Source organism: Toxotes jaculatrix, chromosome 5, assembly GCF_017976425.1.
Source record: "Toxotes jaculatrix isolate fToxJac2 chromosome 5, fToxJac2.pri, whole genome shotgun sequence".
Lineage (NCBI taxonomy): Eukaryota > Metazoa > Chordata > Actinopteri > Toxotidae > Toxotes > Toxotes jaculatrix.
In genome coordinates, this window is record NC_054398.1 from 7,871,485 (window position 1) to 7,887,165 (window position 15,681).

Here is a 15,681-nt window from a genome sequence, read left to right on the forward strand (position 1 = left end):
TTGTTGTTTGTTTGTTTTTTTCAGATTAAATTTCTCCCACCTTTCTCTGTCTCTCTCTCGCTTTCTTGTTATATGTGGGCATGCAAATAGTATTTTATGATGAGATTATGTTAATGAGAAGATGGTATATGTCATAAGCGGCTCAAGATCATGCAGTGATCAATACCCCTGAGGTACAAACAACAGTCTGGGAGATGGAGATGAGACGTCTTCGCGGTGCCCACAATAGTAAAGCTCCTTAGGCATTCTGCTGTGCCTTTAATCCATCCTTGCCTTTGAATCCTCAGCCAGGAGCTGTAGTGCCGAGTAACACGGATAGCAGAGAGATGAATACTTTGCCAGTGCGTGCTCCATCTTTTTCACATGGTCTATCTTTCCCTCCCTTTTTTTCCCCCCAACTCCAGTTCTCTCCATCTTCGTCTCAGCACAGCAGTGAAGCCTACTCTTTCTTTGTTTGCTTTTCAGCAACAGCCAACTAAAATATTGATGAAACCCATCTGACCCTTCATCGCTGCGTCAGCAGCTTCTTTAATGCTCCTTCAGAGAGGCACCGTGCTCATCTGCCTATCGACTAGTGCTCATGTTGGACACATTTCACATGATGCAGACATGTGCTGTGTGTGGCGCCAGCTGTTTCCCACCCTCTTGTGGGTTAGGAGCTAGAGATGAAACTGTGATGTTGACCTTACTCCCTGCAGAGACTCACCCTTTAATCCCACTGAATGGGTAGACAGAGATCATACACTGATTTCAGCTGGTGGGAGGGATGTTGCCTCGGACAACATACAGTCATACCAGCCGTTCTGACAGCACATAGTGAGAAAGGGAATCTATTGATGCCACGTGAAGGAGCCACTGGAACCTCCACAAGTTCAGACCACATGCTTGCATGCCTGATTGTCTTTAATGGTCCTTATGTTTGTGTTCCTCCTACTCCTTCCCTTTTGTAGTTCTAATCCCTTTAGTACCCAGAGGACATTTTTGTCTTTAAGCTTTCCAGCATGCCCTGTAACCTGTCTCCCTGAAGCACAGGAGGAGCTTTAAGTATGTATTGGATTGCTTATGAGGCACCACACGAACACAGCTCGCCCACATTGGTTTGGGCTTTTAGAGCAAAGAAAGATCCGACCACCATATATTCTTGTTCCACCACAGCTTCAAATAGTTTTTATGTTGTGCCAGTGGCATCCACAGGTTATGGAAACTCGAGCTCTGAGTGGCATCGCTTCCATTGCGGTTGCCATTTTTTCCATATGACTTGGACTCACGGTGATAACTGCATCCGCTTCATCTCATCTCTCTTTCACTTCCTACAGCACATAAAATACCCATCACCTGCTTTCCTTTTCTCTCTTAGCTAATGGGGTCAGTAACTATAACTCCCACCATGCTACAGTGGCTTTTTTGTACATCCAAAAAAAAGTTAAGCACTTTTTCTTATGCTTCTTTTATGTTGTTGTTATGTGTCTTTTTGTTTAATGTGTTATTACTACCTCTTTCCATTTGCCAATAATAGCGCCAATTATGTGAATTTCTTCATTTTTGACTTAACGCACACACAGTATTTTTAGCAGTGTGTGTGCTAATCATGTGTGTGATCTCACCTAACCTCAAAGCAAAAGCTCTCTAGCACATTGAATGTGTTGTTGCTGCAGGCAGAGGGCAGAAACTGCTGAGGTGATTGACACCTTTGATTGCACTTTGCTACTTTCCTGCCTGTCGGTGGAGTGTTTATGATATGTATCAGCTTTGTGTGCGTACCAGGAGGACCGAGTGATGTGGTGGAAATCAATGTAATGATGATGTTCTTAATAGAGCTGATCCTATGGATCAGTATCCTGGCATCTTTTAATGGTTCGCTGTCAGCTAAAATAACGTGAATCAAAATCCGATCCTTTCATAACTGTACCCTGTTTATTGTACACTGTTTTGTCCACCTCAGCCTGCTTCTATTGCAGCTCCTCTTCTTTAAGACACCCGGGCTCTATAGTGCAGCATCCTGCTGCATAAGCCTGTGAAAATTAAAGTGTGTGAATGTGAACTATTATTTTTAGGGTGCAGCGGTGAGTGACTCAGACACTTCTCAGACACTTAGGTCAAAAAAATACAGATTCACTTAAGCTAAACATTCAGCTAGCAGCTTCTCATTTTTTTAGCCAGTGCTGTTCATTGATTTTGCCTGTTAAAATGGCAAACTTCGTTGGCTGTCACTAATTAATGTTAATTCTGTGAGTACGTTTTTGACGGGCCTAAATTAAGCATGGCTGTTGTCAGTTTGTAAGCTCTTTCTACACCTCTGCGAGTACTTGTCAAAGATAGTTTGTGAATGAAAAACATCCACTTTATCTCCAACAAATCCAACAGAGTGAGATGTCTTCTTTCTAATCAATCTCTTGACTGTTGAGGTGGCATTTTCCCATCTGAGCTTTCATTTATATCATATCAATAATTTAAGCTTATAAAGTTTATATTTTGGAACCACGACAAATCTCATAAAAAAAGGGGGCATGTGAGATTAGGTAGTCTACATCTGTTTTATTTCAGTGTGTCAGATATATAGGCTATTTAATCAACATTTAAGTGTATTAAAGGACTCGGATATCATTATATAGAAAACGTATTCAGAATTACCTATGCAATAATCAAACTGAAAGAAACTGACTCTTTTCTGTTATGCAGCACAGTCTTAATTTGCATAAACCAAAAACTAAAATAAAAGCTCTTAATCACAGTTTGCTGCTTAAATGTATATATGAGTAAATGTAGCAGCCTCTTTATCTGTATAAGTGCTTTAGAAGTTTATTGGAAAAATTGTTACTGTTCTACAATATTTGAAAAATCTGGACTGCGCCATCTCAACTCTAGCACTGAAGAAATTCAGCATAGTTTCCAAACACCCTCTAGTCAACTTTAATTAACTCACAACCAGGAAATCGATAACCAAGCCCTGAATTCAGTGAGTCGTTCTGCACATTTCCAGTGCACTGGATATGATTCATATTGCTGACGTTCCATCTTTTTCACACAGTTATGGTTCTCGTAAATATTACATAAAGCTTAGGACATGGGTGGACTTAGCTGTTCCACTCCTTTGATCAACATTATCAGAACACTGTCACTCCTGATTTATCTGCGAGGCTATTCTGGGATTCATATATCGTACTGCTACAGACATCACAGGCATTTGACCCCTCTGCCACGGCCTTTATTGAACTGGACTTTACTGCACTGTGATACTACACTGCATTTCAATGGCAAGAGACACTTTCTGATCTAAATGCTAATGTAGTATCATGTAGTTGGAGTATACTTACTTTACTTGTAAAACCCTGCCTGTCTCTTGCGTCCTACCTTATCTCCCACAGCTTTGATGGACGTGCCTCCAGGAATTAAGTTTAGATTGAGGCTTGGCTGCAGGACTGGTTGCTGGGGCTTTTGGGGCTTTATGTGTATTTAATTTTATATTGGAGTGAGAGTGTGTGTGTGTGGGCGCCCTGTGTGCACCTCTGTGTCTGTCTGTAGGTTTATGGATATCTCATAACTGCTGCGTTTTTTGCTGAAATCCTGGCAAGAGCCACAAACATTGGTCTCCGGTTTTCAGCAGTCAGTTCCTTTCTCACAGTGTGAGTGTCAGAGGTTTTCCCACTTGAGAGGACAAATAAACAAATACAGAACTGTATGGCGAGTTTGTGCAGGCACATGAAATAGTCTGACGGAACGGTATCTGGCTTTGTAAATGGTCAGTCAGCGCCAGCTTGATACTCCCAAATGTGGCCAGTGTTTAGAGCATTTGACTTTGAGGATCAGTGCTTGATCCTTTCCAGCTTTAGTGCCATTATCTGGAGCCCTGACATGCTATCACAGTTGGATCTTCAGGGGAGCGTGATGTCATAAATTCCTAATTAACACCCTTTCCAGACACCTTTATTGACTTTTTGGTTGCAAATCACCCAAGAATGACTGAAGAATGGCGGCACGTCTGGCCAACCTCCTCTCAGCGGATAATATTCAGAGTATCATAAAAGGGCAAGATAGAACCATAAATATCAAACCAGATTGACATCTGATTTTAATTTGATTTGGGAGACAAGGCAGACATCAGAATTCATAGCTTGTTAGCACATTCTCACATCGTGGCATATTCTCTGAACAGAAGTCAGTGCAGAGATGTCCTCTTCCTCTTGTTTCTTTAGTTTGTCCTTGTGTTGTTCAAGGTCCTCAAAGTATATGGTCGACATTGGACATGTCACGTTGTCTGTGGTGTCTGTTTGTGTCCACAGCAACAGACTTAGCCAAATGTTCCGAGGATCCAAGTGACATATTGTGTGGGAGGAAAAACCCTTTGTAGTTTTAATCCACTCCTTATGCTCAGGCCTTGATCATACATGCACACCAGTATCATGTGCTGTTGCATGTCATACGCTGTACGTCTGCATGTCTTACATGGTTTCAGATGGGTAAAAGGTATGCAGCACTAATTCCTTTTGTAATATGAGCAAAGACAAATTAGCCTTTAATTACCTAGTAGACATTGATTTTGTTTTTGTTACATGTTTAAAGGCTGCAGTCACAGAGGATAAGTTACTCTTTCACATACTATCGTTTTCTGAAAATGGTTGGTTACCTCGCTGAGAAGTTGGAGGTGTGCGGCCTGTCGCCTGCAGCTCTTCATCTAACAGCTCACTGTAGCTGCTCCTTCTTATTCCATTTCTCCCTATAATATCGCAGACTGTCCAAGAATGCCCCAAGAATGACCATTCCCTTGTTTTATAGATGCTTTTTTTGATGAACAATAGCGGTAAATGCTTACAATGTGTTTGTAAGTGCTAAGCTCACTTACAAACACATTGTATTTCCTGTGATTATTTAAAATAAGCCAACTCCAATTAAGTGCTTCTAACATGAAGATGCAGCAATAGGAAATACTCGGTTTTCAGTAGCAGTGACTTAATACAGCATTTTTTCTGGGAATGTCACCACAGGCATCCAGTTTGTCATGCTGCAAATTTATTAATATTTGGGCCATAGACTCAATCACCACTGCGTTACTTCATTCAGTGACAGACAGTGACTTAATTTATTTAAATAAAATATTTTCGAGATTGCCACTTTAGAGTTTGCTCGAATGACACTTTAATGGAGCAAGCGTTTTATTTTTGGTGTCATGCTGTCATGTGTGAGATGACCTTGTGACTGTGGATTTGATTGTCATGATTCAATTCCAGTCACTAAATTAGAGACATTCAGTGGCAGGATATCAAAGGCATTAAAAAAGTAAAAATACCGACATTTTCGTCATGAAAGACATGATTCTGCTCATTAATTTGGCTAAAAATAGCGGGCCTTCATTTTAATTCCTCTTAGAGGCACCATGGAAGAGTTTGGAGCCTGGAAGGTGATTGAATGAAAACAACTTTTTTTTTATATCAAATTTAAAAGAAAGCTCGATTGAATCTGTCTTGTACTAAAAACAAACTGACTCAGGTCACAGACTCTTAATCAGCCAGCAAAACACCGAAGATTTGAACTTTATTTTATCAACAGTCCAGAAAATATTTTTGTCATTTCTCTGTCATAGTGGCCAAAACACCTTAGATCAAAATTTACACATTTTCATAAGTGGAGCACTCCCTCATCTCAAATGTCCATGTGTAATTATCTCATGTGTTTTGAAGTCTATCATGGGCTTTTATCCAGTGACATTTTGGTGCGCTTCACAGATGAGCAGGGCTGCATTTAATGTTTTCATGATAGATGACTCCATCAGTTACGCTTTGATTAATTGAATAATTAGTCATGCAATCTATAAAATGTCAAAAATGATGACAAAAGATTATTGCAAGTAAACAGAGCCAGAGCAACCATCAGAAAATAATATTCACTTTAGAGCAGCAAGCTTCAAGGAATAATGTCTTCCAAAACAAACTTCTGAAATAATGACCAAAAACTAACACCTTCAAAAAGACACACACAAAAACACACACAGAGTCTTACAAGACACAGTTATATATTATGTTATGGTATCAAAAAAAAAACAGTCTCACAAGCAAAGTCTGCTTTCATGCACACAAACTACTCTGTCATTTTTTCCCAGGCCTCACAGATGAAGTGCACCAAGAACACACTTTATCAAAAGGATTTTTCAGCTCATAATACAAAGCACTATATAATATAAGTGGGCTTCATTTTTTTTTAGCGCTCCCCATTCATATTCTGTCCTTCTATCTTCTTCTGTTGTACACAGAAGCTGAACCTTCCTCTGGCTAAGGCTGACAGAGTACAGCTTGTGTATTATGTAGTTATAGTGCTGTCTACAAAGGAATGAGCTGTTAATGTGCTGGATATCACGTTGCAATGATATCTCTGAACTGGATTATGGGAAATGTAGGATTATGTGTTTCTGAAGCTTAGCCCGTACGAGGAAGTAAAAGGCAGGATTTTTTTGACCACCGTTTCAATTTTATTTTGGTTTTGACCATCCCTCTTTTTAATCTGTCCCCCAGCTTTATGAAGGTAAATGACTGGAATAGCCTTATAATATTTCTCTGACAGCATTCAGCTCCATTTTCGATGAACCTCTGCACATACTGAGCTGGCAAACTGCAGTAAAATATTAAGATTATTGCATACATACATAAATAAATGGTACAATTCACAACAGTCCCCATATAATTAACCTGATATACTTACTATGCATTCAGAAAGTACTTTCTGAAAACTACCATAAATCATGTTGTTGACTAGCTGCAACAGAAATGATGTATGATGATAAAGGAGAAGGTACAGTTGGATGAAGACATGAGGTATGAACAGAAATTAAAACCACAAGTTACTGTAAATGAAATAATTTAAAATAGATTTAGGTCACTGTAAAGCTGCTTAACCCTGCCACATTCTTTGTAATGTGTTGGGATATTATAGGGAATATTATGCAAGGCTTGAAATGATAAAGTACCTTTACACAGTTCTCCTCAAAATTTTGTTCTTTCCTTTGTTAGAATATTTTCTATAGCTTTTTCTTCCAAAATCATTCTTGTCTCCATTACATACTGAACCAGCATGTTATGAGGTTTATTTATCAAGTGCAGTCTATTTAGTTTCCCTAAAAAAAAACCCTCTTTTTTAAATCCCTGATGTGTAATGCAACCCAAACAACAGAGACATGACTGTTAATATTGCAGGTTACTACTGATGGTGTGTAAAGTAACATTTTTTATCTAGTCCTGATGAATTATAAAACACATCTCCTGCTGCCATCACGACAAAGAAACATAATCATCCGTAACACATTTAAAGTTTAGCTCTTATTTGTAGGCACAAAAAAATGGAATTAGTAAAATTTTACTGTTAAAATTTAGCTAAAGGACAGATTTTAACATGCAGGAATATTGATACTGTAGTTATTCCATTTAATTTAAATCTGTGTTTCTAATGAAGGATTTCATTGCACAGGTATTTTATTATTTAATTAGACAACCAAAGACTTTTAATGAATTCAACTTTACCCCCTGCTGTTTGCAGGATGGAATATCTTTGTTATCTGGTACACATAGAATAATGTTCTTAAATACTAGTTGCATATTTCTCCCAGTACGCTAATATTTCTTTTACTACTAATCTTAGCCTCTTCTTTAGTGGAGAACCTTTTTGACACACACTCTTGGCACCACTCATCTGTCATTATTTTTTCATGGTTCTCTGACACAGGTTCATGGTTAAGTGTTTGCTTCCCATTACCTTTTGTGAAAGTGGGCTCCTTCTGGACTCCAGTCTCCTCAGTCATGTGTTTGCTGTCTTTGCAACACACGTATGTTAAAGAAGCTGCCAGATTTACTCAACATCAGTGAGAATGTTTGAATACAATCTCATTTCACTCATCCCCTCACACAAGCGCAGGCTCTCTGCTCTGGTCTGCTTTTTTGCTGCTCCACATATTTTTTCATCTTCTCTGCAAGCCTCAACTCCTCTGTGTCACAGCCGTCCATTTCTCCAGAGTCTCGCTTTGTCTCTCTTTCTCTTTCTCTCTTTCTTTACCCCCTCAAACTATAATGCAGCAGCACAGAGCACCATTGCTTTGGATAGATGTCGATGGGTGGATCTGTGCGTGGCTCAGGAGGGAATGGGCTTGGATGTGTCCTTCAGGCTACTTGAGGAATCAGTAACATGCACACTAAGAGCCCCACTGAGCTCTGATAAATGTGTGCAACTCTTCGAGAGAGCAGCACTGATGTAGATGGTATTGAATTTGGAGTTAAGGGCCTGAAAGCCCACCAGACGGAAAGCACCTGGATTCTGACAGGCTGCAGCTCTGCACCTGTATGCAAAAGATCTGATAGGGAAACCTTGTCGCTTGTACCTCTTGAGCAGGTATTTTCACCATGTGACATGTCTACCTATGGGCTTTAATCATGTGGAGTCTCTGTCTTTTACAGATAACATATTAGGTTAAACTAAATGAACTGCTAAAATTCTGGTGTCAGATCAAGGTCTCCTTCAATGTGTGAGATTTTGAATATGCTCTAATCTTTCTATTTATAAAAGCTTTTCAAAGCCACATAGAAACCTCAGAAAATGCATGGTCAAGATGAAGACACACTTTTTATTAGTTCTTGAAAAGCCAAAAATGTAGAAAAATGCATTTTTCTCCTGACAACTGCAAGACTGTACTTACTATGAAACTTTGTGAGAGATGTATTTTACCATTTGTAGTTCTTACTCATAACCAGCACCTTTCATTGTTGGTAACACTTAGGTTCTAGGTTCTCTTTGTAACACAATAAAATAAATTTTGTCCATGGTTCACTTAAAGCAATATTTTGATGTTTTGGAAAATACATTTATTCCTTTCTTGCTGATGTTGGTACCACTCTGATGTCTGTATGCAAGGCAACACGCAGCAGCTGTTTTGCTTAGCTTAGCATAAAGACTGGACACAACGGAATCAGATAAACTGGCTCTGTGTAAAGGTAATAAAATCGAGCTACCAGCTCCTCTAAAGCTCGATACATGATTTTGATATCTTTGATGAGACCAGCTGTTTCCCTCTGTTTCCAGTCTTTATGCTAAGCTAAGCTAACGCTGGGTGCTGGGTGTAGCCTTATATTTACAATAGAGACATGAGAGTGGTGTCAATCTTCTCAGTAAGGAAGACAATAAACATATTTTCTAAAATGTGGAACAGTTCAATTAAATGAACACTGTTGGACTCAGTTGCAAATATGGTTTCATATGAAAAGATTTGCAATATTCTGTAATGTTTTATTATACTTCAGTACCTCATACTACAATCTCAACCACTGGCTGGTCATTTCTGTGCATTTCCCACCACAATACATGTGCCTCCTCAGGATTGATTTTTACTCTACAATGGTCAAACACAAGAGGGTTGGATTAGGTTGTCTATGTCAATTGGGTATTACTGGATTTACCTTTAAGACCATTCAGTTGAATCTCTCCCTCCATCTGTCTCGAGGCTGAGCCATCACCGGCACTCAGCTGACAGAAGACCATTACCACAGCAGGACAGTGTGCAGTGTAGTGGTAGACATGTTTTAGCTGGACAATACTGGAAAATAAAAGTTGATGCTGCGAGTCAGTAAGAGTATTTGTGCTGTTATTCCAATTATTACAGTCTGATGAGGGTAAAATTAAGCTCTGGCACACTCAAACAGAAAGATACAACTTGAATGTGGCAGTAGCTATCCTGTTTTATTTATATTAGTTGCCACCCTCACAGTCACAACTTTGAGCATCCTGTACTATTAAGCCTTTGTTCTCTAATGTTATGCATGTGTAGCTATGTAGCTTGGGGAGCTAGATAAATTTAAAATCAGAGCTCTATAATATCTTGTCCGCTTGGTGTGTGAATCAGCAGGGCTATTCAGCGTTTGACCCTGGCTTTGCATTGGAGAGTGTTCAGCATCTTAAAGCCACTATCCTCTTTCCATGCTTCAGATGGTGCCATAATTCCAAAGCCTGGACACTGCCAGTCAATTGGGTCCTCTTACATGCAGGTGGGCAGTACAGAGATGAATAACACAGAGCAACAGGGTGACCAACCTGCAACTCAGTATATATCACCTCACATATATGTCATATATATGTGTGTGTTCATGTTTGTGTATATTAGACTGTTTTATTTGTATGTATACATTGTGTGTGTGTGTGTGTGTGTGTATTTATCTATATCTATACCTATACCTAGAGATAGATAGATCGATCAATAGATAGAGATACACATATGTTAATAGCTATTCTGTAGATCCTATAGAAATAGTTTATTTATGGCAACATTCACCAATGAAATTACAGACGACAAATTAAAACAGTCTGAGAAGTCAGTCAAAGCTCTTTGCATTCAAAGGACCCTGCCAGCAATTTCACACAATCTCTCACACACACACTTTTCCTGCTCCTCCTCACACAAGTCATTACTTATCTACAATTACCTTGACACTTCATTCTTTTTTTTGTTTGTTTGTTTTATTTTGTTGAACTGATCTCTTGCCTCTCAATTCCCCTGACAGCAGAGATGAAATTGCTGAACATGTATAGTCAAAGCAAACACGGTGATGGGCTTATTAAAGACACAGGGAGTGGAGAGGAGGAGCTCAGGACTGGCTGCAGCTGCTGCATTGGCTGTCTGCTCAGCAGTGGGGAGGGGCTGGGGGAGAGAGAGGGAGAGAGAGAGAGAGAGAGTTGGGGGAGGAGGGCAGTGCTCTTGTTGGGAGATAGGGAATGCCTGTTAGTTGCGTCTGCCGATAATAGCACATCAGCCAGAGCACTGCTATTGGGAGAGCAGAGCACAGGCAGTGCGGAGGACTGAGCCGCTGAGCACAGAATGGTACACTAGAGAAGACAGGTACACTCAGAAAGACAGAGAGAAAGAGAGGAAGAGAGAGAGAGTGAGCAAGGGAAGACAGAGCGCATCAGAGCACGTTGAGGAGAGGAGGACAGAGAAGAAGCAGAGCAGTGGAAAGAGGAGAGCAGAGTGAGGAGGGGAGAAAAGTTACCAGGTCAGCAATAGAACGTGGAAGTGGAGCAGCTGAGAATCACTGGGGTCTCACTCCCACTGGAGCAGCAGCACAGCAATAAGCAGCACAGGAGGAGAGTGATATTTCATGAGGGGATAGAGGGAGTGCTGTAACTTCTTCCTGGAAAGACAGTCCTTTCTTAAGGCGAGGGTAATGCTCCTCACAGGACCCTTCTGCACAGCTACTTCAGGACTATCACAGCAAGACGGCAGCTGCAAGCAGAAGACAGTTAAGTCTGGCAGAGGAGCCTGAGCAGTGCAGCTCTACTCACTTCTCTATTGGAGACTTTCTGATCCAATTTGTGCGCCTTGAAGTGGATGTAGTTGCGTGTCTGTGAGGCTTTTATCTTTTTTTTTTTTTGCTTCAAAGTGTGAAGCAGTGGAGATTTGGGGGGCGAGCTATTCTGTCCTGTCATCTCTGAGACTATGGTAGACTGTGCGTCAGGGAGCCCTTCATCAGCAGCTTCAGCCCTAGAGCATGGAGAAGTCCAGCAGTGAGGAGTCAGCCATTCACCGTAGCCCCTCAGTAGATAGCCGAGACTCCGATTTTGCTCAAGCCTCCACGTCTGGCCGCCCGTTTGGCGGCCGCGGGTTCACTGCCGGTGCTTTCTACGGCTCCACGGGGCCGCGCAAAAACGCACAGCAGGGGCAGGCTGGAGCGGCAACTGACGCCAGCGCAGGAGACAAGTCCAACAACAAGCACAGCTCACCCAAAGGCAGCAAATACGTAGTCTTTTACCTGGATTTATCCTTTGTCTTCCTTTTAGAATTCAAGAAGTGCAACATGGCAAGAGGCTGCCTCTGCTGCTTGAAGTATATGATGTTCATCTTCAATCTCATCTTCTGGGTAAGTGGCTCATTATTTTGTTAATGTTTTGTTCTTCATACGTGTTCACTTTTATTTAGTTGATGTTATTATAGCCAGTGTGAAGGTTCAGTGTGTCATAAGTTTTTTAAAATGTTAATCAGGAAACATGGCAAAGTGATGGTTGTCAGTGCAATCATGCGTTTCTAATTATTACATCAGGGTGTTTATGCCTGTTCCTCTCTGTGCATGTTGCTATTCCTGGATGTCATGACAGAGTCAGTGGCATTGCACCAGGTCTCCTTTTGTATGTGATTGGTGGGGTTTGGGGTTGGGGTGGTGGTGGTGGGGAGGGGGTCGGATTGTGGAGGTAAAGAGGACATGGGTTCATTAGGGTCACTCATTCAGATGGTTATATGATTTACAGTGAACATGAAGTTGAAATGCTGCTTTTGGTATGCAAGTGAAACAGAATATGCCTCCACAGTGCAGTTACATTGATGAGCAACACAATATGCTCCGAGGGGATATGAGCTGAGGTTGTCAGCAAGAGTCAGGTGATTCTGGAGGAATCGATCTGATTTGTGTGCTTCATTTTATTAGTCACTCTTTTAATGAAATGTTTATATACTATGTGTATAAACCAAAGTCCAGAATAGCTGTAATTGTTGTTATTCTCTGTATTTGATGGTATAATCTCAGTAGTAATTACAGTCATAATAATAAAGAATCCTAGTGTAATAGTGGATGTCACCCAGAGAAACCTGGCCAGCTTGCGGCAGGGTCTGATTGGTACCCATGCATGGGCATTTTTTGTAAAAGTGGGTATCCCTTGAATGTTTACGGGATGGATTATAGGGCTTATGGGTTATGGGGCCAAATCTTTTGTGTGGATGCAGTGAAGCGTGAAGCGTAAAACCATCCCAACACCGGGGACTCTACCAACCATGGTCCACCGTGTCACTGGGTTGTGAGCCCTGCTAACTGGGCCACATTGGAGGCAACAGAGTGGGCATTAGCTGGAGCCCAACTGTGAACTGGCCCGGCATTCAAGACACGCACACGTACACATGCGCCACACAAAGCAAGATCTATCTTATCGTCCGCCTCCATACATGAAAAATGGGCAGCCTTGCTCGAGGCCAAACTCAGGCCAGAAGCAGAGGAACGTCTCTGCTGCTTCAGGGCAGTATTTCAATATCATCCTCATATCATTACTCAGTCCACAGAGGCAAGAGTGAGAGTGATTGGAAAAGACATAGAAATGGCTCAGGGGCTCTGCTGTGTGCCTCTCCTTGATGTAAATGTTTGTTTAAGGGAATGAAAAGGGTCAGAAAAGTTTAGCTGATATTAGATTCATTAATGTAGACATTGACTTAGCACCCCTTTTGAACTCGGTCAGTATGTGTAGAGTGCAAGCCAGTGTTCAGGCCTTGACATCACTACTGTTTGAATTAGGGATGGAAATTTTATACAGTTTCCAATATCGATTGTGGGCCAGATGATCAATCAGCGGTTACTCGCTCCCAACAAAATGCATGTTTTCCCTTATTGAAAGCATAATTTAAACAGATGAAATGGGCTATTTTTGTAGCACAACCAACAAAATAGTCAGCAAAAACATGATAGATCAACGTCTTATTAGACTCTACATTAGCAGAGTGACACCATCAGTTACCTGTACTTCAGTTCCAGGCAGCTTGGCTCATTTAATAGATCAGAAGCTGCCTCAGTGCACTGGTATAGGTCAATCTTTAGCAGAGGTCATGGGGTCATTATTATCCGCTACCATCTTGAGGGGCAGCCACAGGGGGATTTGTGTGAAGGCGTATATTTGCCAGGTTCTTTCCAGCCTCAATTTGTGTTTAACTCTTTTCAGTGGCAAAACCCCACCACTAATAGCCGGCTTCTGCACACCACTAACAAGGAGGTGGAAAAGAGGCTTTGGATTTCAGGGCTGGTGGCCTCCGATTCATGTGGAGTCTAGCTTGTTGGCCTCTATGGACATGCATCACAGCCATCCTGAGAGTATGCAGAAGCTCTCCTTTTAGTGTGAGTTTTGAGGACCCTGTCTCTGTCGTCGTTTCTGTGAACATGTGTAGTTTGCGTGTATGCGTAGGGACACGGGGACTTAGAGTGGCAATGGACTTACCCCAGCGCAGCGCATCCCCTGCTGTGCAGTAATTGAATTTTTACTCTGGTAATGTTCACTTAATGAACACCCACCATGCATATTCCCTTCTGTTCTCGCAGATTGATACTCTTGTTTTCTTTCCAGCACTGGATCATTTTAATAACAGTTTAATCAGTGTCCCATGGGAAGAGAGTGGGGTGATGTGAGGGTTTTGATGCAGCATGTGGCTGGTGGATCTCAGTCCATCAGAATGTGACAGCTTGGGGCTCATTGGCAGCTGAGTGAATGGCATGCTGGATTCTGGGGCAGCAGCACGCCCAGTCAGAGGTTAGAGCTAGGATTAAAGAATCGGTGAGGGGTCGGGAGAGGGTACCTGAGACAGATGTAGGTAGGGTGACAGGCATGTTGCATCTTGACACCCCTGGGACTGCAAAGCTCTACCTCTGACACTCCAGGAATCACAGGGTTACTGCAGCCGGTAGTGAGGTTTGCCTCTGAAGCTCTGACATCTCATCTCAAGACGGGGGGGAATGGTTCGCCATCGTAACCAGACGCCAGGTACAGCAGGGGTCTCTTCTTTCTGACTGCGCACAAATGCGTGAGCGCACTTGTCATACATACATACACATAAGAGCCATCCTTGGAAGTACACTCACCACCCACACACCATCCGCTGCACAGGGCTTACAGCGGTAACTTGAAGCACAAGGTAAACAGCGGCAGGCACTCCAGGCATCTCCATACATGCGCTCTAACTCAGGCCCCCCCAGCAGTTGTTCATGACCATCTGGCTCCTCTTTCTTATAAGGGATTAGAAGAATCTGAGCTGCAGGGGGAGTCTCAGGCAGATTAGGGCATTGGGTGCTGCGGTTAAGGATTGAGAGCACGGCTCCTTCGGACAGCTCTACGCCAAAGCCAGCAGTCCTCAAAGCAAATGGCCTTTGTGTTGTGACAATGTGCTACAAAGTGTGTGCTTTAGTAGGGAGGGGGATCTGCTGTGCTCACACACAAACACACACACACACACACACTCGGTGACTGTTTGACCAGCCTGATAGGGTGATTGATGTTAAGTCCTGTGCAGTGTCAGCCTTGGGAGCATATCAGTGTTGGTGTTCTTGCTGGAAGCAAGGATTTTAGCCTCTTACACTGCGGTGTGTCCTTTCCTTGCAGCCTCCTCTGTTAATCTCTTTCATTCTAGATTCAATTTATTGTCCACTGCTGTACTTATTTATCTTGCCCAGTGATACTGAACACTTACTTTGAAAAGTTAAAAAAAAAAAAAAGAAAGAAAGGCTTGAAAATACAACACAAGGATTTATTCTGCCAAATTGCAAGTAACATTACACACATTTTCTCATTTTCTTTGTTGGAGATAGGTTGTACAGTAGCTAAACAGGCCCATCCCAGCTGTGCCATTATCATGCCATATCAAAAGCCACAGCCTCATCTGATATTCATATTCATAAAGGAAAAGTGTCAGCTCAGCAGTCTTGTCCTACAAGCACAAGAGGGGTGGTGGTATCAAAGCCGCTCCTTTGTTAGAGGAGAGAAAACCAAATGTGTTTAGCATTCATGAAATTCTGTGCTTACTTAGGGGATTGCTGCAGGATTTATAAACCACTTGGTCCAAGGCAACAGAAGATTAGTTTTCCTATCGATTTAATCACCGAATTTGACATTTAAGGTTTCAAATGTACCCACACTCCG

General features: G+C 41.8%; 1 protein-coding gene across 3 annotated transcripts in view; it reads left to right on the forward strand.

Annotated features, from left to right (window-relative positions):
* tspan9a (tetraspanin 9a) overlaps window positions 1-15,681 on the forward strand; it is a 153,992-nt gene that overhangs the window by 76,965 nt on the left and 61,346 nt on the right. For 2 of the 3 annotated variants that reach the window (XM_041038697.1, XM_041038698.1), the window contains one exon: window positions 11,800-11,879. In XM_041038697.1, the coding sequence (XP_040894631.1) occupies window positions 11,817-11,879 (63 nt within the window). In that variant the 5' untranslated portion in view covers window positions 11,800-11,816. Of the gene's footprint in view, window positions 1-10,916; window positions 11,880-15,681 lie in introns of those variants that run through there. The other variant, XM_041038695.1, reaches the window with a different exon arrangement.